General features: G+C 25.3%; 2 protein-coding genes across 2 annotated transcripts; both read right to left on the bottom strand.

The window, feature by feature from the left end:
* Positions 1-2,922: 2,922 nt before the first annotated feature.
* On the bottom strand, positions 2,923-13,683 carry LOC129606763 (protein extra-macrochaetae). The gene is made up of 2 exons (XM_055517288.1): positions 12,651-13,683; positions 2,923-4,483 (listed from the first exon to the last, which is right to left on the bottom strand). Exons 1-2 carry the CDS (start codon positions 13,221-13,223, stop codon positions 4,463-4,465), a joined length of 594 nt encoding a protein of 197 aa, XP_055373263.1. The 5' UTR covers positions 13,224-13,683; the 3' UTR covers positions 2,923-4,462.
* An 8,990-nt stretch (positions 13,684-22,673) lies between these two features.
* Positions 22,674-25,218, bottom strand: LOC129606799 (RNA binding protein fox-1 homolog 2). Its single transcript, XM_055517359.1, has 2 exons — positions 24,954-25,218; positions 22,674-24,829 (listed from the first exon to the last, which is right to left on the bottom strand). Exon 2 carries the CDS (start codon positions 24,104-24,106, stop codon positions 23,021-23,023), a length of 1,086 nt encoding a protein of 361 aa, XP_055373334.1. The 5' UTR covers positions 24,107-24,829; positions 24,954-25,218; the 3' UTR covers positions 22,674-23,020.
* Positions 25,219-25,519: the final 301 nt, after the last annotated feature.

Here is a 25,519-nt window from a genome sequence, read left to right as displayed (position 1 = left end):
CTGAATCATATTGTATTTTATGTAGATATACATACATACGTTATTTGCTAAATTTAAGAAACAATATGTATTTAAAACCTAAAATTTCAGAAAAATACACGCAAACACAAATTTTATGACTGCAGTTATATTTTAAATTACATAAATACAAATTTTACCTGAAATTTCTTATTGTTCGTAAGGAACTACAAGCTTTACCAATTACTACAATGTAACTATACATAAATATGGGCGACAAAGGCATACAAACATATTTATATACAAATTCTTTCTCAACGCTAAATCCTGAGTTGTTTTAGTTATTTGGTTATTTTTCATTTAAAAGCAGCCGAACGAAGAGAATCACACTTGAATATGAAAAAATTTTATACAAAGAAAAAAATAAATTTGTTCAAATAAAACCTAGTGCCCATAAAATTACTTTAGTATAAACTGGTACAGAGAATTCATTGAAATTTTACTCTATTATTCAAAGTGAATAATTTCTTTTACAAATGTTCAATACATAATGTCATTATGTAAAATTTTTTGTATTAATGGTTATTTACATTATATTATATGTATTTATGTTCACACAAATACATATATATGCATAAGTATGTAGGAATGTATAAATCTTTACACGTTTAAAATTGAAAAGCATAATAATATGTACAGGTGGGCTTAATTAAAACATGAAACACACATACAAAATATGTTTTGTATTGTTGCATTTATTATTCTGTGTTTCGCTCAACAATATACATACTTATTTAAAAGCAATAAAAAATAAACCAACGACAATGGAAACACATGTATTTTTTTCGCGTTTTGTGCTTTTTTTAAGCTAACTAATCGGTTTTTAACGACTATATAAAGTAACTCGAAGGTTCATCAAATATAAAATGTTATGAGTATTGAAATACATATGTACATATGTAATACATATGTATGTATTTCATTTTTTCGAAAAACATACATACATAAAAGAAATAAAGCTAAAAACAATCTAGCGTTTAATAAATTGGTTTAAAAGTATTTGATATAAAATTTTATTTTAAAGCACGGTACAGCATTTTACCTTTAGCATAACACAATCATGCATGTATACCTTTCTGGGCTTTCGTTACAATATGCATATTAGGTTATTTTTTTTTTTTCTAAAAAAAATTTTTTGTTCATTAGTGTTATACTGAAGAGGTTAGAGTACTTGCTTCACACTTACTATAATTAACATTTTTTAAAATACAAACATAATTTTTATGTCAATGATTGAGGCAAGAATATAGATCTGCAGAAATTCAAAGAATAAGTAGCACTTTTGGACATCAAAAATTTTTATTTACTTACTTTTAAGTACATTTTCAACAAAATTCTAAATAAATTTAGTTTTCATCCGTCCGTTCATCCTCGTGTAGTCCTCCTGAATTAAGAACATTAGTAAATAAAGTTGGGTCAAACCCAACTTTATTGGTGCTACAATAAAGTAAGTAAAAAGTGTATTGTAGCACTTTTCCCTTCAACAAATGAAAATACTGCTCCTAAAAATAATCTAGGTATACCTACTACACTATTAAAATTATTTTCATTCATATATGAAACTATTTCTAGGATTGCATATATTTAGGATGAACGATTTATGCAGTTTTTGAAATAAAGCAAAAATTAATTTAAAGAGGGGTTAACATAATGTTAAATTTTAAGCATTAATTGTGTGAGTTAAGAAAATAATACTGTATGTATGTATAAATATTCGTTTGTAAGAATTTTATTTTTCTGGGGTATGATCAAATTTTCTGAGGTACGGATAAACAATGTTTGAAGTTCTATGACAGTTACCGCAAGGAACGGAGCAATTTCAATGACCTTTCTCAAGCATAATAACCCTTAGAATATATGTATTTGCATTAAACTGCAATTCTGTATCTTAAATAGTTTTTGAGCCCACAAAAAGTCTTCTAATTTCAACGACTTTTACTATACGAGTATATGTATATTTTTGTGAAATTACAATACAATTTAAATAACTCTTGTGATATGACCACACCACATTTTAGTTGTATGGCTGAACCACTGCTGAAAATTAATAAGAAAACTCAACTATCAATTAGGCTAAGAACAACACAAACACGAAAGTTCACGGTTTACATTAAAGGCAGTACTTATACCCACTCTTTCACCATACACTCTAGTAATAGGGCACCTACATTCTGTAAACGTGATACAAGACTTAAAATGATTTTTTATCGCCTTTACATTAAAACTACCAGGAATATATTTGATGCGTGGAGATGTGATTTTTTTATCACATCAGACTAGATTAGCAACTTTGGTTACGAACATAAATATAGCAGTTTTTATTATTTATCGCGATATACTGCGCTTATGAAAATACCTAACCTTATGACTCAGCACAATACTACATAAAAACCTATCTCTATATAACAATCATAAGTAGCTGTTATTTGGGAATATGTATTATATTATTTTCAAAAAGTTTTACAAGTATTTTTAAAATTAAAGAATCACTTTACGAAAGGATCCAACAACAATAATTAATATACTTATACCTGCAAATAAAATCTTTGTTTAATGATAAGCCTTTTTGAACATGATAAATGCAACATGTATAGCACATAAAAATAACCAAGTGAAATGATAGAACTTCTAATATTTGCTAATCTTACAAAACTTTTAATTATAATTGCCAAATAAAATTTTTAAATTTAAAAGTTCTTAAACGAAAGTGAAAGACATCCTATTTTTATTACTGAAAGAATAAAATTCGAATTTAAACAAAATTTATATTTTTTTATGTATTTTTTCAATATATGTATATGTATTTATAGATAAATATTTTTATATATTTTTTAAATATTTAATTTCATTACAATTTTTCTTCATTAAATTTAATTTGTTCTATTGAATGCAGTTCTAAATGTTTTACTTTATTATAATATTTTTTTAATATTATATAATTATAAACTAATAAAAGCTTATAAGAATTCTATACACTTTGTACAAAACATAATAACATTCTACGGATCACAGAGAATTTAAAATTTTATTTTAACATTAATTTTTTCAATGTTTTTGTTCATCAAATGTTTTATTCTTTTTTGGATTTCAAAAATATATTTGGGTGTATGTACATGTTTTTTTTACTTTAATTCGTTCTAAAAGAAAAAAATGTTTTTCATGCATATAAATAATTCTACTTAACTTTTAAGTTTAGTTCCTTTATCAAAATGCTCAAATTTTAAAAATTAAAAGTCATAAAAGTATTAAATGGTTCATTGTAAAATAATTTCCATTCTATGAAATTTCTCAAATTTATTTGGTTTTTCTAAAATGCCTGAGTATAAGATACTTTTTAATACTGACAGCATTGTAAATTTTAAAATGCAAAAATTGCAATTAATTCAAATTTAATGTTAAACCAGGACAAAAATTTTTCTATAAGAATTTGCATAATTAAATTGATAATTCAAAAACTAAAAATTTTTCAAATTAGTTTTGCATTTTTTTATTTCTGTATGTAAAATTATCTGCCTTATGTTCTTTTTTATTTCTAGTATGACATAAAAGAAACATTTCAAACACAAGTTTATTCATTTGAATTCAAACAGTGAATTGCAATAAATATTGTTTGCAATAATTAAGAACATAACAAATATATTATGATGATTAAAGATTAATATAATTAAAACTATACTGCCATCTTATACGATTGCCATTTTTTTGTTAATAATATAGGATGCAATGTTAAAGTTCCATTGTAAATAAAATTTTGTCGTGAATAAGATTGATCAATTAAAAAAACATAATTTTAAAAAAATTTTAAAATTTTAATTTTTAAAATGTTTTTTCCAAAACAAGAAAAAGTTTTTGTATCCCTGTACATTATAATTTTTTTTACATTATAATGTGATATTTTAAATTTATTCATGTTTAAATGTTGGTTTGATTCAGTTTTCAACTATATAGTCAAATAAATGATAAATGTACATTAGTGTGTATATGTATATGTTTAATTAACGTATTAACTTTTGTTTTTTTTTGGAAATTTTTACACATGTAGTAATAAATTTTTAATTATGGTGATACCTTAATAAAAAGAAAACGATTACAATTACTGTTCTAACCAAAATTAAAAATAATCCTATTCGCAAACTTAAAATATTTACTACACTCAAGAAACTAGAAATAAAAAAAAAGTAACAAGTTTTTAATTTCAAGCAAATAAAAAAACATTGATATTTAACTCTGTAAATTTACAAAAATGTGTTAAATAATAATTGTTAAAATTTGCTTTGCAATATTTTTTTTTTTAATCTTCAATTTTTTAAAAAGTGTATAATTAAAAATATTATATTAATTATATCTATAAAATTTTTATACGAGGATTTCATTTTTGTATATTAGTCATGAAATTAGTATTTCATCGTAAACGAGATCTCTTATTCAAATATGCACAAGTAGGTCAAGCAGATTTATCAGCCATCTGAAAAGAGAAAAAAAGATATTTAATAAAATCAAATTTATTTTCATTATCACTATTTAAAATTTAAAGCCTTTATTTATTACTACAATTTTTTTGTACTATATGTTTTAAAAACCCATGCCAAAAGTTAAAAAGTTATGCTAGTGTGATTTGTAAAGTAATTTGTAAACTAAAATGTACAAGTAAATATTGGAAGAGAAATTAGTTTTTTATATTGTGACCTCTTAAAATTTTGATTTTTAGCTTAAATTAATAAAATTATACAAATAATTACAATGCATTAAATATCCTGGTTTAATTCAGGGGATAATTAAATTTTCCGAAAAATGGACAAACCTAATATTGAAGGACAAAAATGCTTTGTCTTTGCAAGAAAAGGAAATATTTATTAAAATTTTTTTTTCAGAATTTCATACTTTATGTAATCACATACTAAAATGAAAAAATTTTTTTTTGCACTATGCTGGACTGGATTATTATTATTGAATAGAGAAAAATATTCTAAAGGAGCGTTAGACCTAGAGCAAAAAAAAATTATTTCTGTTTTGAAAATAGCAAGTACTTATTTTACAAGGACTTTAAACTTGAAAGCATTGTTTACATACACTCTTACAATAAATAATAATTAGTACCCGTATCAATGTCGTTGTCAAAATTTCACTAGTATTGTTAAACATAAATACAAAAATAATTTGAGTAGTTTGACGGACTTGATTTTGCATTCTTTCAATCTATTTTTTAAGGATCTTTTTTTTTTAAATATTTTTTTTAATTTTAAATTTTTTCATATTGAAAATTTCTTTTTGTTATACGAGTATAAAAAATTTAATAAAATTTAAAATTGCATTTCCCGAAACTACGATTTTCAGATTTGGTTATTCAACTTTTCTTTTTCTGTTTTTAGAAAGAACCTGTACGAACTTCTTCTGCAGGAACACAAAATCGAAGGATGTGAGGTACAAATAGTTGTTCAAAACTTGTTTTGTAAAAGTTCATGATTCTGATGATAATGAAATTACTGCAGGTAAGATTGAGATTGCTTCTAAAAAAACTCTTTTTGATAAATTGCTATATTCTACTAACTCCAAGGGTTAAGTTATATGTTAAATTTTCTTCAGCAGTTTTCTTCAGACATAAGAAGACTGAGATTCTGAGATATAGACGTAAGTGTATTTTTTTGACCCACGTCGAATTCTCGGTCAATTTGACCATGTCTGTCCGTCTGTCCACATGTCCGCGCGCCCCAGCGATAACTCAAAAACTAATTAAGCTAAGTTCATCAAATTTTCACAAATGATTTATAGTAGTGTATAATCAAATACCGGAACCTTATTTAAATTAGATGTGATCGAGATACTGGTTCGGGTAGTTGCCATACAACTTCAAAAGTTATTTATTTGTTAAAAATTGTTGAAATCTCATGAGCACTTGTGAATAGCTGCCATACTACTCCAAAAGTTAATTGGGCACACCTCAGAAATTATTCAGCGCATAATTTTGAAAATTTTCACAAGTAAATATATTGTTAAGGCCGTTATGTTTGATAAAAGACATTGAAATTTCTCTTCTTCTACAATTTCGTAAAATATTTAAGCTAATCGTAAATTAAAAAAATGAAACAAAATACAATTTTATTTTGAAATCATTATTTTGATAGAATTTTTTTTTATTTTATAATGCGCATTGCATTTTTTAAACACAAAGTGTTACGCATTTCGAAACGCACGTAATATGTACACGTACAATACAATTTTGAAAATAGCAATTTCCTACACTAAAAAATCATCCCAAAAAAATTGTTTTTCAAAATAGAACGGAATACATTACAGTTGAACTCAATTGTGTAATACATATGTAGGAGATCGCCACAATTTTAACCTTTATTGATTATGTACTTTGATTATCACTTTTTTTAATGTCATAATACTATATTGCACATATTTAATTAATACCATATGCTAATTTTTTAATCAAATTTCCTACACTAAAAAGTGTATAAAAAAACAATCACCAACACAACATGTGTAAATAATATAAGTGGACTAAAACTATAAAAATATAATATGTTATATTGTACAACACTATATGAAAGATGGCAATATTTTATTGTTTTCTCTTTAAATTTACACCCCTTTATTTAATTAACCATATGGCTGAATGCATTTTTAATTTATGTAAGTAATAATAGCATTTATTATATTATTTGTACTAAACGAATTGAAATATCATAAAATATCAGTATGTGCAAATTTATAAAGTGTTGTTTTGAACAATCACATGCAACTGTTTTATTTCCAAAAAAATTAAAGGACTTTTTTTAAATGCTATATTAACTTTTCATTACTGTTATGCAATGTATAATTGCTGTTTCTAGTTTCGGTATAATTTTTCCAATTAGGGTACTTATAAAGTACATAGGTATACAGGTTTTATAATGTTGGAATAATAATTCTGCAAGCTGTCATTACTGTTGTTGGGTATCATTGTTGGAAAACAAGAAAGCATTTGAACCATAGTAATATAAAATAACTTGTACTCGGCAAGACACGTCAGTTTACCGTCAGCTTACCGACGAGCTGATGTATTTTCTATGGAAATTTGGATTTTTGACATTCACTTTATTTTTAGTACAAATTTTATTCTCTTTCTCAAAAAGTTGAATTAACTTCAACTTTAGTGCAGAGATTTTTTAGAAAGTCAAATTTACATATACGCAACTACCACAATTTCTTATTATTCTTTTCAAAAAGTAACAAATGAAACATAAAAAAAAACGCTCAGCTTTTTTCAGATGAGCCAATGAACCATAAAGAAAAAGAATAATTTGGCTTTAAAAAACTCAGTTTAAAACCGACAAACCAATGAATTCACGCTAATTATGGGAAAAATGATTTTCCATTTTTCAAATATAAGCCAAAATTTAAAACAATTGTACTGTACTAACATATTTTGTGTGATTTCAACTTTGGCAGAAACCTTTTAAGTAGAACCCAAACAAAATACATAGACGAATAATATACGAATAATACAAATGCATATTATAAAAGAACAACTTGTACTTAGAATTTCACATACACAAGTACATTTAGATATACGCTTAGGCTATTTAGATATAATTTTAAACATAACATAAAAATAGGTTTTTAAACATAAAAATAGGAATAGAGAATGGAGAATGGGAGAACGACATACAAGTAGGTATGATATGACATGCATGCATGCGTCTTCAAAAGTTAATTCTTTTATTTTTCTCTTTACTTGGCTGCCTTTCAAACTTAAGTACATAATAAATTTTATTTTACAAAAAGCGGTTAAAAATAAAACTTTATTTCTATAAACTATATACATTTATAAATATATTCATTAATGTATAATACACGTGCAAGAAAAAAATACGAAACAATGAAATACTTCATAAATATTTTATATTATTCATATATATTACGTCGCAGCTGTGCGCCATGTTTAACCTCGACATGGCAGTAGAAAAAAGAAAAAAAAGTACAATAAAAATTAGAAATAAGTATGCACTCGTAAGTATCGAAAAAAAAAGAATTGAATAAAAACAGGAAAAAAAACTTTATTCATCTCAATTTATATAATGTAGGTTTCCACAATCTTGCATCAAATGCTAGATAATGATATTTATGTATATGAATTTCATCAAAAACATTGTTTTTTGCTTTAACATGTAAAATCAGTTACATACATATACATATTTTAAATGTACAAACACATTTTAATTTAATAATAATATAATTATTAAAAACATCTATTCATTATTAGATGTGATTATTACGCGATTAACACTTAAACCTTGTACATGGGTATAAAATGTCCGAGCAAAATGTGTTTCTGTTATTTTTCTTCACAGTATATTATTTTCTTAAACATGTGTAAATTTTTGTATTATTATTTAAAATAAATAAGCAATATTCAATTTATTTTTTTGTGGGTTCTCTACCCAATAGACAAACATAATAAATTTTCTATAACAAATTTCGAAATTAAGAAGAATATACTTATACTTTTGGTTTTTGCATATTTAAGCCGCCATGTTTGCATTATGTATGAATTATAGATTTATTAATTACATAAGGTTAAAATTTTTATTATACATATATAGTGCTTCATAAAATTTTTGAACATCAACACATACAGACATGGTATATTAGTACATTACAGTAATTTTACAATGGAAATAAATATAAATGGGTAAATTTACACATATATATATTTACACACCCATGCATACATATCGGGTGCTTGTTAACTTGATTAACATTTTGCTGTTTTATTTATTCACACATGCATACATATCGGATATTTGTTAACTTCATTAATATTTTGTTGTTTTATTTTTTCACACATACATATATTTTGTTTCACATCTTTTTTTTTTAATAATTAACTCATATTTTTTGTTTCACATTTTTTTTTTAATAATTAACTCATTCAAAAATGAGAAAAAATAGAGTTGACAGTGTCAGTAAGAATAGAGTTGACTGTGATTTCAATATTTTCTGAGATATGGCCAAAGTACTATTGAAATTATTGTTGGGACGACCCGACGCACGAACATTCAGGCAGACAAAGCTAAATCGACTCAGAATTTCACGCTGATCAAAAATATACACTTGAGTCCGTACCTGAGACCATTATTTCAAATACAAATGGTAAGGCAAATTTAGTATACCTTTCGAACATACGTTCCTACGGGTATAAACATAATACTCATAGATGTATCCATACGAATGTATATATATATACATATGCATACATACATGCTTTCACTTCCCCTCTAACAAACGGATACGTATACGTATATGAATGTAAATATGCTAAAGTGAGTACATTTTTTTTTTTTTTCCTTCTTTACTCCTAGGAGGAGTATAGGGCTAGTGCATGATATCTATCATGCCCTAGTTTCTTATAGTCATAGAGAGTTAGCTAGGTAGGTGACTAGCCTACCGTAAAAGTGAGTACATAGCCAATCGAAATTGTCATAAGATACAAATAAGATCGTTAAGATGATAATAAAAGATCGTTGATATACGAATAAGATAACTGAGATGCTTATTGAACATTGTCTCTCCATTGTCCACCGGAAAAAAAATGGGCAAGTGGAACGAATTCTACGGAACGAATTGATGGCATTTCTTGAAATTTAGCATTTGAATTCTGGTTGTCACCAGAAGTTACTGACGAACTTTTCGTATAATTCGGACAGCACAAAACAACACTCTACTAAGAGCCAAATTCACATTTTTCTAGGTATGTTAACTAAAAGCTTATTAAAAATTAGTAAAGGGCTTCTTTACAATTTTAAGGACACTTAAAGTGTCTTAGATCTTCTAGAATAGTTTTACTAATCTAAACAATATACATTGTGGTCGGTTATGTGCTGACCACATCAAATTTTTTTTTTGTGTTCTCATCCGAAAGGTATGAACTGACTTCTCATCTGAAACACATACAAAAGAATAGTGTAGCTAAAACACAAAACGTTTGCACTTATTTCAGAGAATTGTGCAACTTTAAAATTCATTGGTTTAATCCAAATTGATTTCCTTATTAATTACCGAAAATTTTAAATACGCGCTGAGAAAGCACTTCGCGGTTTAAAAATTATTAAAATTTTATTTGGAAGTATATATAAATTAATGTGGTTAAATAACCTTGTTGAAACTTTTCAGTTTTTAATGAACCTTCAAATAAAAAATGAGCAACTCAAGAAAATAAAAACAGTAATTACAAAAAATATGAAAGAATTTTTTTAGTCTAAGTTGTTCAAATTGGGTTCCGTGAATGCAAAAGTTTCGAAGGACTTTTGAAAGTGCAACAGGTTTAAGGCGTTTTATCTAGTCTATAATAAATTTTCATTCAGCCATTAACTTTAAATCAAAATTTAACTTTTACTAAAATAGAAAGAAACAACGTGATTTTGAAATTGTATGTATTTATCTTGCGAATGAACAAATTACATACATATAAGTAATTGCTTGTTAGATATCTGAATTTCTACACAAACATACACATACAGATAAAGAATGATTAATATCTAATGATTTTCTGCTCTTAATGTTGATGATGACGTGATTTCGAAATATTTTTGCAGGTGTTCACAAAAAGAAAATTATACAAAAAAAAGAAATAAAACCATAACGAAATGACAACACAGCAACAACAGAAATTAAAAACAAAAAAAAAAAAAAACAATACAATAAATAACCATGAAAAAGTTCACCTCCCTCATTTCAAAATGGAAAAAATGACGAACTAAAAATCGCCGTTTTTTTTTGTGTTTTTTTTAGTTTAATATTTTCATTATGTTGTTGATGAATAATATTAATTGTTGTTATTTTTGGTTTTTCGGTTAGCTGCGTTTTCACCTGAGAAGAAATTTATTTTATTTTTAATATAAATTCGTACATTGATTCGTAATTTACAAAAGACAACCCGAACAAATTTTTTTTTTTACTTTTTTGAAGCTTTTTTTTTAATTATGAACCAAAATCTAAAAATTAAACTATGTCTATGTATCTGTATCGAAGTCAATAACAGCGTGTTGGTAAAATTTTAAATAATTCTTCGTCGTTTCTGCCACTCAACTTTGTTGTTTTTCCCACTCAAATCTTGTTTTTGAAAATGAAAATGCTTGAAAATTACAGAATTTCTTTTGGTTAAGTATTGCGATACTTTACTTTTGTATAAAATACAAATAATAAAAGTCCAGCTGAGCTGCTTCAATAATTTATTAACAATAGAAATTAAAAAAAAAAAACACGAAATCGAAAAAAACATGCTGCGAGCCTATAATTAAACCTGAACATTACAAAAAATGTAAATACATATGTATGTATGTATACAAAAATTTCGATAACAAAAAATTCCACAAATAAAATACTTTAAATGTAGTAAAAAAAGATAAAAAACAGTACAACTATTTACATTTAAATGTGAAAAAAGTTTTGAAAACAATTTCGGAGCTTCAAAAAGATTTAAAAACAAAAAAAACTGGAAACTTTCCTAATTCATTAGGTATTTTGTTTAAAAATTTGATAAAAAACAGATTTCCTTTCGAATTTTGTTTTGTTTAAATACATATATATGTATGTATATGAATATGTATTAGAACATACAATAATAGCACTATACAAAATTTATTTTTTTACTGTGCTTCATTTTAAGCACATCAATTAAATTCACTTAAAAAATTATTGCGCTTTCGACAGGCGGCAATATTTGAAGAACACGAGATTTTTTTAGATGTAGTCACAGTATTTTTTTAATTTCACGATTACTAAATCCGATTCGCAAATTTATTTTCGTGTTGAATTAAAATATTCATGTTTACTCAACACAAAAATAAATTTGTCATGATTTCTAAACTCGACCAAATTATTGCGTTGCTGAATTTTGCTGTTAAAGATTTCATTAATGCCATCATATAAGAAACAAAGTGAGAAACAGCAATTCTAATCAATTGGAAATTGTTTTAAACCTAATTGGACGTAAATTGAAATTGGAAATATGGAACTCGTAAGATTAAGGTTATGGAACTCGTAAAATTCGAGGTTATTTCCCTAACATAATATAATCCGTTTCTGTTGACAACCGCATAGCACTCAATAATAAGAAAAAACATTTAATGCGTTTTTACATATACACAATAGTTCTTCTACAACAAAAAACGAATATGTTCAAACATTTGAAAATCTTTAGGTTGAGAAATTATTTGATTCTATCTAAACACAGCATCAGTTACTAACTTTTAAATAAGTGCTTTCACAACGGCAGAGTGAAAATAAAATAACATATATGTATGTACATGTACATACATATGCACTTTTGTCGAAAAACGCAATATTGATAAAGAATTTCATTTTATACATACATATATAACTGTATACATACATACATACATATATACGTATAGGAATCTCACTTAACTGATCTGCAAATATTTTTGACATAGGTACAATGATTTTTGGAATTTTGCATAGCTATAAACGCCTTGTATAAAATAACGGTTTCTAGCTCGAAAATAAGATAATAACTGCTAATAATTATTGTTGAAAAATGTTTTTAAAGTTTTTTATTGAATCAAATCTATTAAATAATTAATTGATAAAATTTGTTAAAAGAAAATCCTTAATAAATTTACCGTATGCGAGTGTATTAATTGTTGATTATTTATTAAATTTTGTTGATGGATCTCACTATCACTTAATATTGTATTTGGTGATGATCTATCAACTAATGGTCTTCTAACTAGATATTGATACTGTGAGTTCTGATGTAAATGATGATTATGACTAGTTGAAGAATTAATATTATAAGTGTTGTTACTAGTATTGTATATATTGCTATTACTATTATTATTATTATAATGATTATTTATATTATTATTATTATTTCTTTCATTAATATTAATATTATTATAATGATGATTATCATTTGAATCATCACTTAATGCTGTTGATGCATCAAATGCACTCATTGTAGGATGAGTTTCTAATTCATTTTGTAAATCACATATATAATCGATAACATTTTGTATTATTTCCAATTTCGATAATTTACGGTTTTTTGGCATAAATGGTACCAAATCTTTTAATTTTGATAAATACATTTTTATTTCAGCATTTTCACCACTACCATGATCACTTTGACGACGTGATATGCGTCCATTTGTGACACCAGAACCACCAGTTGTTATTGCAGTTATAGTTTTCATATCTAATTTATTTCAGTTGAAAGTTTTTATTGATAATTATTGTATTTTATAAAACAATTTTTTTAAATTATTTATTTTGTATAAATCTTTTAATTTTTTTTAATAAACACAAATAGGCATTTTTCCTTTTTTGAAACTTTTAAATTTTGCTTTTGGTTAAATCTATTTTAAATACAATAGTTATCCTTTTTTTAATTTAGAATTTGTTCACAAATATATATACGTATATGTGTACTTTTAATATTATCTTTAAAGTAATCCTTTCTTCTCTATCGGGATCGATTTATCTTTTTATAAATAAATTCTAAAAAACATTAACTTAATTATCATGCACAAATATTTTATAGTTTTCCTTTTTCCGTCCGATTTTTCTTTTTTTTTTATTTAATTTTTTATTTCCTAAGCATGCAATTATGAACTTAACCGTATGAAATACCCGTTTGAAATGAAACTATATTTTCCCCCATCACACCTATTTATACTACAATTATGGACTCCGCCTCATAACCAATCGAATTGGAATATCTTAGAGATATTTCCCCTTAAAATGGCTCGTTAAATTTCGTTTATTTTATTTTTTTATACTAACGAAGTTGAAAACGAGACATGCCGAACTTTTTTTCGTTGGTAAACAATTGTAGAAAATTTATTATAAAACAAAAACAAAATATTGTTGAGATAACTTGGAGTTCTTTGATATGAAATGGAATTTACATTTTTATTTACATTCTGCTTTAAATTTTTGTGTTTCTGTAGCTGTTTTTGTGTTTTTTTATTTTTGGTTTTTTCTTTTTTGTACAATTATTTGTATATTGTTTTCTTACTTATGCTTTGCTTTGATTTTTCTTTGATAAAAGCAACATTAGTTTAGCATTATAGCATATGCATCCGTATATACAAACATACGTACATATATGCATATACATAAGTATTTTTGAATGAATTTTTATTAAGTCTTTAGTCTGGCGCTATGTGAATACAATATTATATTTGTATCGGACAGCCAATTTACATTTACTAAGGTGAAGAAGATGAAACATTTAAAAAAAGGAAAATAAAGTGAAAATTTATAACGAAGAAAATATATAAAAAATTTTCTAGATAATAAAAATATATTATATATTATTGTACATATTAATGTATATATTTTATACTTATATATTTTTGTATTTATTTACATACATATTTATGTATATGTATGTATAGATGTGTTTGCACATATTTACGTATGTATGTACATACTTAACTTTATGAGAAAAGCATTATTAGGTGATTAAACGCCTTTTTAAGAAAAGAGTTAATTTTCTTAAGTAAGACTTAATGTAGGAATATACATGCATACTCATTTGTAAACAGGTGATGAATTTTTCTAAAATAAAAACATGTAACGCGAAATTTAATTCCAAAATTTTGCTATAAAAATAACGCCTGATTCTTAATGTATTCACATTCAAACTATTGATTATCACGATTCAGTGATAATCAATAGTTTGAATGTGACAATACTGACCTCGAGAATGATCTAGTTTTTTTTTCTTGAAAATGCACCAATTTTACTAATTCAGAAATCGTTAAGGCTAAACTGTGCTTCATTGTTTAGTAAAATTTTCAAGCTGATCTATTATTTTTACGAGTACAACGAGTTTTCACTCTTTGAAGGTAGTTTTATTGTTAAAAAAACAAAATAAGCGAAAGTTATGTAAATTTATCAAAACTGACAACAGGATGATGATTTTATTATAATGGGAAAATCCAAACTCTGACAAATCATAGAACAAAATTTTAGTTATATAAAAGCCAAGTAAATTTCAATATTAAGACCTGAAAAAAATATGCTAAAATATTAATATTATTTGAATATTAATTATTATTCTACCTGGCCATTGGTTTTTTAATGAAATTTTTCTTTTTTTAATGAAATGATTTGGATAGTTTTATGTCTAAACATTTTTATATCATAAAATATCTACATACACAATATACATACCAAGCAAAGTATATCTACTAATAAGTAGTTCGACTCTCCGTTTACATCACACTAATGCAATCACTCACCAATATTTGTATACAAAAAATTCCTTTAGTTAAAAGAGTTAAGCAGTACACCATCTTATTTTCATTTTTATACACAAGCATTTTTGGGAGAGGGAAAGAGTACGCAATAGATGTCTACCTGTTTTTTTATAATGTATTTTTAAAAGCGGGAGTTATTTATTTTTCCGTATATAAAGTATAGGAAAAAATATTAAGAATTTTAAAGGCGGGAGTTTTGTTTTTGTAACTTATCCCAGTACAAGGGGGCAAAAAAGGTGTATTCATATTAAAAAAGCGAAGCGGAAAAAAAGTGTTTGAAAAAAATTATTATAATTTATATAATATTATTTTGAAATATAATAAAAATAAATTTTAAAAAGACGTATAATATTAAAAAAAATTAAATAGTTTCTGAAAAAAAAACATTTTTCAGTTTTTTATAAACCATCCAAGAATTTCATGGATAATTTAAAGAATTTAGAAAACACTTTTATTAAACTTTTTAATGATATTTGTACAGAAAAAAATTTAGAATGTAAAACATATGAACACTCAAAAAATAATTTCAACTATGAATGTTGTCAGAAGTCCGACAAAACATATTTCATTAAACTGTGAATTAGAATTAGAATTTACCACATAATAAAAAGTTTTAATAAAACTATAAAACAATTTGATATAAAACAAAAAATTTTTAGTGTTAAGCATTTGTAATAAATAATTATTAATAAATAAAATAAATAAATTATCTTTAAATTTTTTATTTTTATTTCAATCTTAATAAATTTAGAACATGAATCGGTAATAATTATATTTCATAAAGTACTAATCAGTACGCATACACCTTTTTTTTCTTTACAAATTACTTTATTTCTATGTCACTAACTGATACTGATCAGACTGTGTATCTACTGTACCAGGTACATGCATGTGTACATTCATACATGAAATTTCAAACTCTTTTGCTTTCATACATTCGAATTTTTCATCTAACTTTAGCAAAATGAAAAATAAATTTTGTTATTATCAAAATAAAAATAACAAAATTTTTACCTAACTTAATTTAATTTTATTTCAGTTCAATGTTTTTGATACACTCGTTTGTTTACAATATTTTTTGTGCCTTTCTTGCCTACACAACTCTTATTACCATCTATTTCTAAAAAAAATGGAATATTTTAAGAATTTGGAAGCAAGATGCAAACGAAAATTAACGAATTGGAACGAGTCGAATTACTTATTAATAGATATACTTTGATATCAAGAACCTGCTTGTGGAAAATACTCCCAAAGCTATTACAATGCAATAGAATAATATGTATGTATGTATATATATATTCAAAAAAAGTATTTCTACCTGTAAGTTCTTGATTTTACATATATTTCTTATGTATATATTCGCATAAGAAAGACATAGTTAATTTTTTTAAATTCCAAAAACTATGATAATACTTATTTACAATTTCATTTTTATTTACAAACTGTTGTTATTAAGTGTTTTTTTTTTCGTTCTTTCATTTGCATAAATAAAAAGTATTTAGTATTTGAAATAAAATAAATAAAATATAATGACAAATATTTCATGTTATTGTTCCGTGTATACAAATTGTATGCTCATGGTATCCCTATTGAATGATTTAACTTTTTATACACATACACATTTACATACATTTTCTTTTAATTTATATAAATTTTTTAAAAAAGAAATCAAAATTAAATGTGAAATAAAAATTAATTTCAAGGGAGCGGAGCCGAAAATGTTATATAAAATTGATTGGGGTGGACTGGGGAAAGAAAAGGGGGCTTAGATGTACTTTATTGTACATATGAATTTCGATTTTATTAAGTTTTAACATGACGTTTTTATTTATAAATTTTTGAATGATATTAACTATATCAACATGCATACAAAGATACCTACATATGTATATATAATTATACTCAAGTACGTGTAGTTAAAGCGTTTTATTATTCAAATAAAAGGCCACAAAAAATAAAAAAAATCGCGAGTAACATTAATGGCGTAATGTTTATTATTGTGTAATATAGTAATACTCTACGTATACATTATCTATATGTATGTACATCTTCAAATAATGTTGTATTTATTGCATTATAGGTACTACTCGTATATAAAGCTTAAAATATGAAGAACTAAAGAGAAATTAATTTTTTTCTTAATATAAGAATATATACATATGGATGTGTGTAAAAAACATATACCTAATATTTACGAGAATATACATATATGTATATAGAAGATAAATTTGTATGGCGTATATACGAGTATCTTTAATAAAATTAGAGTTTCTTAATTTTGTATTTAGTCTAGTACATTGCAGGAACTACAAACGTACAAATACAGTTTATACTGTATATTATACTATTTGTGTTATATGTATTTATAACAAATACAATCTAAAAAAAAAAATTCCGTTATTTTAGTTTTGTTTTATTAAGTTTTATTTTGTCAATTTTATTTATTTTAATTGTAGAAATTTAAAAGTAGGGCTTTTACTGTACAATTATATTTGTGTTTTAATGCAATATAGTAATTTGACCATATAGTGCATGCATGTACATATATGTATATATTGTGTAGAGTGGAAAAATTAATCATTATTTAAAATCAATGAAATCTTTTGGAAAATTAAGTAAAATAAGAAATGTGTTAAAAAATTTTTATATGCAAATGCTCAACCTAAGTTTCCTACTAAGATTCATATTTGAGCATTTGCAATTATTGTCATCAAAAGTGTCGAAGTCAATCTTTCTGAGTAAAGAAAATTTACTAATTAGATTAGATTAGATTTAACTATTCAATCCTTCTTCAATTTATGGTCTCCGAAACTTATTAATCTCTGACGTTTTCAAATCAAAATCTATCTGGCAAAATTAACTTCCTGTAACTTTGAACTTGTTAAGCAGTGACCGTTAATTATATATTAAAGTTCTACTCATTAGCGTCTATATGGTGGTATATAGCAGTGCACCTAGAAAAGATACTCTTTGCAGACTAAATTTTTATGAAACTTCATGATTCACGAAAAAAAATTTATGCAACGTGTAGCGCATTAAAAGTGTTTTATAGATATCCTTTGAATGTCACTATATACATATTGAGGTCGTTATGTACATTATTTGTTCAAATTTTAATCTAATTATTAACATAAAATTACGTAAATATATCCCTATAAATTGGCATCACGTTGACATTAATAAAATTAACTTAATTTCCTTAGACCGAAAGTACGATAAAAAAAATTGGTTTCTTTCGAAATAAAGGTTTAAAGCCGAAATATGTTGATTTGTTGTATAATTTCATACACAAGGTGATCCAGTAATGATTACAATATTATATACCAGCGTTTAGATTATCAGAAATGGGTAAATTTTGTCTCGAAATTCTGTGTCAATGCTCAATTTTTTTCAAAACTTAGAAATGATCTCAAACATTTCATATTATCATTTATTTTTAATTTAACGATTTACAATATTTTTCGCTATAATCTGATTATTTATCAGAAGCTATAAAATATAGAAAGAATGTAAAAAAAACTTTTTAAAAGAAAAAAAAATCAAACTTCCACTAAAATAAATAGTTAATAAATGGCATTTTTAGGATTTTGGGGGAAAATATAGAAAGAATGTAAAAAAAACTTTTAAAAAGAAAAAAAAATCAAACTTCCACTAAAATAAATAGTTAATAAATGGCATTTTTAGGATTTTGGGGGAGTGCAACTTTTAGAGAGAGGGAGATAAGTAAAAATTTTGTTGTTCGAAAATTAGTTTCTAGCAAAGATATATGTACATATAAAATTTCAGCTTTCTATTCTAGGGTGTAGAAGTTTCGTAAATAAATACACGGACAGCCGGACAGACAGAGTGAGACTAATACGCACCTTTTTTAAAAATCTTTTGGAAAAGTGCTAGGTACAATTCCAATGATTTTATACAACTCTTTTACTAAACTTATAAAATGACGTAAAAAGCTACCGAAAATTCACTTTCAAAGAAGTTAGTGTAATATATTATTAAAGTTAGTATAATTTTGCGAAAGTACTTTTTTAAAGTTTTAGTGCGCAGAAGTTATAACAAAAACTTTTTGTTTGAAAGAATGCGGTAACTATTTGTATAAACATACATATGTGAATACATATTTTGTAAAAGATATTTCTAAATAGGTACATAAGTATAAAAGAAATATTTATGTTCCTAAATATGATTACAAAGGCCTATGAATACATATCAAATAATATAACGTAGAAACTTAATATACTTAGGTATAATAAATTTTCATTTTTGTTTTTCTAAATAATATTGAAACCATAAATTTATAATTGCTTCAATATTGTTACATATGCATGTGTAAAAGGAATTGCCATGCCCCATATACATACTTATATCATTGTTTATATTTAGCAAATAATTATTAAATTTATTTATGTTTTGAAATGTTGGCGATAATTAATATTAATTTTAATATTATTAATAAATAATAGCAAATAACCGGATTCATTCCAATTAATACTACAAAAACAGTTGTTCCTTACAAGTTCTTTAATAGTACATCAGCGACATCTATGGTTAGGTCATAAAGCTTAAATGCATATATTAGTCGTTTATACATCTTGCAGAAGTTAATCAAGTACAAACAGAATGTAGGTATTTATAATACCGAAAAATTTTATTTACACAATACAAAATTATCTCTAGAAAAGCTATCACATTTTGTTAATAAAATAAGCACAGAAAAAAAAAGATAAAATGAAAACATAGCGTCAGTGTATACATAATTGTGAAGTTTTTTCGTCTCAACAAGATTTCAGCATCTTTTTTGTCTTTGTTATATTTTACATGATACTGCACGTGCGTAGAAATTATGGAAGATTTACTCTTGTTTTCTCCTAGTAAAGTATTGTTTTCTTTTAGTAAGGTATTGTTTTCCATTAATTAATAATATTCAAATTATAAAATTTAAATCTTGTGCAACGCTTACAAAATTCGAAAAAGTTGATATACATACATTTATATTATATATATAATATATACATGCATATATTTATGTATATATCGCAACTACACATTTTCATTTATATAACGGAAAAATATACTCCACGGAAACATTTTTAAGGATTACTTTTTTTTCATAATTCAGAATACACTTTTAATATTAAAACATTTTAGAACCTTTCAAAAACTCAAATATTCATTTAAACACAATTTTCTCATAGCGCTAGAGAAGCTTTAACTTTTTAGTTTGGTGAGAAAAAAAAAACCTGTTCAAAATCGAATTTTTTTTTTTGCCACCACTGTAAGTACAACTAAATTTTAGTTCCGCAGCAGCGCAAACTAAACTGCAATACACCCAAAGAAATTCTCTCGTGTTTTTTTCTCTCGCCTCATTTTCTATTTTGATTTTAATTTTTACAACTACCATTAAAAACCGCTTTATTACTCTTACATTTTTATTGAATTTAGACTTTTTTTGTTATTTTTATTTTACAATTTTTAGTTTTATTAAATTGCTCACTTTTTTTACCCACTCCAAATTTGAAAACTTCTTAAAATTTATGAAAAAATAAAAATTTGTATTTTTAAATCATATTAACATTTTCTATTTTTGAAATTCTATAAATCATTGATAAAACATTATTTTTTTCTTATGATTAAAATGATATGAATGCTTAATTTAATAATTGAAGACAGGAAAAAAACATACATACTGATTTAGTATACTAAAAATTTACAACTACATTGCCCAATCAAAACAAAAAAATATGTGAGCAGATAAAGGTTTTCCTGTGCATACATGCATACTTACTTGTATCTGACAACTAATTGTCATTTTAAGACTGCGAGATATTATTATGGTGGAAAGGTACTCAAAATATATGTATATATATGTAAATGTCAATTACCTATTTGATTGTATAGTGTTTTATTTGAGTAATTCTATTGTAAAAATATAGCTTGGTATTTGAAGTACTTGTATGTAGTATTTTTACATATATTATTTTTATACAAATATAAATGCATTACGCTCTGAGTTTTAACTGAGAAAATATAAAAACACATGTGTTTGACAGATGATAACTTTCATATTGTTATTTTTTCCTTTTCTTTTCTTTTCTTTATAAGTTTGTATTTTAACAACAAGATTTTTAAAGATTTCCTTGCATAGGATATAATTTTTTCTCAACTTCAAATTTATGACTTTTTCAATTAACCATAAATACACATTTTAGAATAATTTGTAGATAAATGGGAAATATCTTCTTTTACTAAGCCATAAGTACATTAATTTAAAAAACAATTTAAGCTTTGTTGTTGTCATTATTAACATTTTTAAATTAATCAAATATATGTACATATATGTATATACATACATAAAACCAGCATTTATTTGGCATACACAAATTTAAAACACAAATATGTATATATTATAATATTATAAAATTTATATATTATTACCTGATTTGACACAAAATTCTTACAAATATGCATTAATCTATACAACATTTAGTTTACCGTAGCGCTACTAATTTAATTATTTTAACCTTGCAGTGAAGATACAAGATTTTTATTCTGTTTTTTCTATGTAAAATATTAATTAAAATATCCTTTCATTCACAATATTACCTATATAATGTACATATACACATTATGTATATTAATTTATATATATATTTTTTTGTAAAATGAAATATCAATCTACATACATGCATATATAATTATAAACAAAACACAATTAAAGCTTTTCAAAAAAAATTATAATTTCAAAAACAAAAGTTAAAAAAATTAGCATGTATGTATGTATATTCAAAAATTTCCCAATAAAACTGACATATTACACATTTATAAAAAATTCTCTTTTTTTAAGTTTTAAATTTTCTTAATTTTTTATTGACTGCCTGAAATATATATATTACCCGCTGAAACACAGGAAACAAGTTAATTTGTATTTTTTTTCATTACTTATTCACACATCGTTCAATTTATTTTTTTATTAAAAAGTTCGCTTACTTTATTAATATGGCCGTCTGTAAAAGTAAAGTACTTGTACAAAGAATTATCATTATCAACTTTAATTTAACGAATAGCTAAAAAAACAAGATTAAAATATAAAAAATTTAAATGAACAGGGACGCAGCCGAAAGTATTTAATAATGTTATTGACAAAATAAATGCTAAAATAAGGAAAAAACAATTTATTGTAATAAATAGTTAGGCTCAATAATGATGATATTCTGGTACTGATAATTTAATTGTTTTATTTATGGTATTAATAATATCAAAATATTTTCTTCGTTCTAATATTGTATATTTTTTTATTTCTAAAAACTATTATTTCTTCTTTGCTAGAATAAAATTTAAAACAAATATATGATTTTCTTTTTATTAAAAATAGTGGAAGAAAGAAATATAAAAACTGTTTATTAAACATAATTTCTATCTTTTTTATTTTCATTAATGAAAATATTATTTTGACAAATTTTATCTTTGGTTACAAATACAAATACAATACAATATTTTTGAGCTTTGAAGATACCAAGGTATACTTATTTAGATATAAAGAATTTTTAAAATTTTTATCTCACTCTACAATAATATCTGACTTATATTCTAAATTTCTACATAACATTTTTGTTCTTATAATAACAAAAGTAAAAATTAATAATAATTATAATAATAATAATTAATAATAAAAAAAAGAGTATTCTTTTGTCAATATCAATAATTGCTTATAGAGAGTATTTATACTAATATGGCTTAAATCGGTTGTATCCTCCTCGATACATAGCTGTCGTATATCCAGGAATTGGTCCTATACCATGCCCCAGATAAGGGTCTATATATTCCCTACCATAACCTGGTACAGCTGCAATACCAGCACTTGCTACTGGTTGAGTTGCTGCAGCAGCACCATATGCAGCTAATGCTGCAACGTCTGTATATGTTGCGGCAGCAGCGGCTGCTGCAGCCGCCGTATGTGCGTGTTGAGTTTCTTGTTGACCTGCTGTCGTAATTGGCGTTTTTAATAAAGGTGCAGTTGTTGTTAAAATATTCGGTGGAAGCTGATGATGAAAACGTGTGACTGGATTACTACTTAATGTTGCTACGGCGGCACGAGGTTGAAAACGTAAATTCGGATCGGCTGTTGCTGCTGCGGCTGCTAAAAATGGATCATAATAAAATCTGGGAGTCGTATATCCAAGTAAAGCTGCGTTAGCTGCATTAGTAACAGCACCTAATGGTGCAGGAAGACGTACAAATGATGCTACAGGTATTACAGGCCTTCTTTGTATAACTACACCACGTAGAGCCGCAGCTGTTGGCACAATTGGAGTCTTCTTTATTGTTTGAACTCGAACGGTTGCATTATTTACTTCAATTTTTCTACCTTCAATCACAGTCCCATGAAGACGTTCTCGAGCTCTTTCGGCATCGCTGCTATTAGCAAATGTTACAAAACCAAAACCTTTACTACCTCGTTCATTAAAAATAATTTCAACATCTAATATAGAACCAAATTGTCCAAATAATGCTCTTAAATCAGGATCTCGAAATCTGAATGGAATATTTGAAACATGCAATCGCTTTGGTTGATTTTTTTGATCATTCCCTGTTAAACCTGACACTCCTGTTACACCAGTGACTCCCGTCACTCCAGCTACACCAGTAACACCCGTTACTCCTGTCACACCAGTTACTCCTGTTACACCAGTTACTCCTGTCGCTCCTGTTACTGCTGCTACTGCAACTGCTTGCTGTGCTGCTGCGGAAGCTAATGATGTTGTTAGTGATGTTACTGCTGATGATTGCGCGGTTGTAGCGTCTGATAACATTCTGCTACTAACACTGCTTAAACTTTGTACACCATTCAAACCATGAGAATAACACTTGTGGTGACGTCTTTCCAGAGATATTAAATTTGATAGATTTATTAATATATTATTTTTTTCCTTAATTTTTACTATTTAATGAAATCGACTACAATTTCAATGCTGGACAGCTCCCTGCTGCAGTTGTTGTTGCCAATTAAGTAGATATCTTAGTATAGTATTTGTGCTCATACTTCCCGCATTCGCCAAAGACGAAAAATATACTAACACTGTTGAGATTTTTTAATTCAAATTGCTTCTGATTACTATGCCAAACATATACAGTTTAATAATAATAATAATAATAATAATAATACTGTTAAAGTTTATATTGTGCTCTCTGATCTTTGTCTCTCTGCTTTTCTCTTTGTATTTTATTTTACCAACACAATTAAAGTTACACAAACAGTACCTGTATAATATATGACTATACTGTTTTGAGTATTGAATGGAACTGAGGATGTATACTTAATTTTCTTCTTCTTATGTACATAAATAAAATGTGCGATGCTGAATTTCATGAAGGCTGTACGCCATCTGGGTTCATCAATTTTAATATGTCTTATGCGTAGACACTGTTTCTGATGATGATAAATAATCCAGCCAAAAAATTTTAATTCAAATGATTAACCAATAAATTGTGGGTGCTTCAATATTTGTTTTATATCTTTATAATATTTCGTATTTCTTTTTAGCAATAATATGCACACATATATAAAAAATTATCAAAAATTGAAAAAGAGGCAAATAAAAACACATACATATATTAAAATTTTTTTCAAAATCTTCACAAAAAGTATTTTATATATACCTCTCTCTACCCACTGCGCTAAAAACTGGTGCTCCATGGAAAGGGTAAATGGAAAAAAAAGATTCCTTCAGATTCCAATCTTTTAACGAAGATAAAAACGCAAATTTCAAATATAATAAAGCATAAAAATACTTAGCACAATACACAATATTTGAATATTTTGTAAAGCAATTATTTTAATATTAAATTTATATTATTTGACCGGCTTTTAATTTTTATTTAATTTATTTTTACTTTCATGTTCTCACTGAGGAACATCAAATGTACGAAAAAGCACAAAAGTTCACAAAACATAAAAGTATCTGTAATACCAATGAGTAAACTCAACTAAACAAAATAAAAAATTTTTTTTTGTACACTAAAGGACAAGAAAATTGTTGCGATTCTAAAAATAAAAATTTTTGTCGTAGATGTTTTGAAATATTTATAAGTAGATACAAATATTACATATATTAATTTTATACATATCAATAAACCAATAATAACTGAAAATTTATTATTTATATGAAATTAATAAATTTTTAGGAATTTATGCCGCTTGAGATACAAAATTAAATTTTTTAAAT

Source organism: Condylostylus longicornis, unplaced genomic scaffold (genome assembly GCF_029603195.1).
Source record: "Condylostylus longicornis isolate FDR11 unplaced genomic scaffold, ASM2960319v2 ptg000022l, whole genome shotgun sequence".
NCBI classification, from domain to species: domain Eukaryota; kingdom Metazoa; phylum Arthropoda; class Insecta; order Diptera; family Dolichopodidae; genus Condylostylus; species Condylostylus longicornis.
The sequence above is the reverse complement of the archived record's forward strand: the minus strand, read 5'-3'. Positions and strand labels throughout refer to the sequence as shown.

Excerpts from the sequence above, each read along its gene's own strand:
- LOC129606763 (XM_055517288.1), bottom strand. The coding sequence starts at position 13,223 with ATGAAAACTATAACTGCAATAACAACTGGTGGTTCTGGTGTCACAAAT. Across the intron at positions 4,484-12,650 it reads AATTAATACACTCGCATACG|ATGGCTGATAAATCTGCTTG; the intron begins GTAAATTTATTA and ends TTCTCTTTTCAG.
- LOC129606799 (XM_055517359.1), bottom strand. The coding sequence starts at position 24,106 with ATGTTATCAGACGCTACAACCGCGCAATCATCAGCAGTAACATCACTA.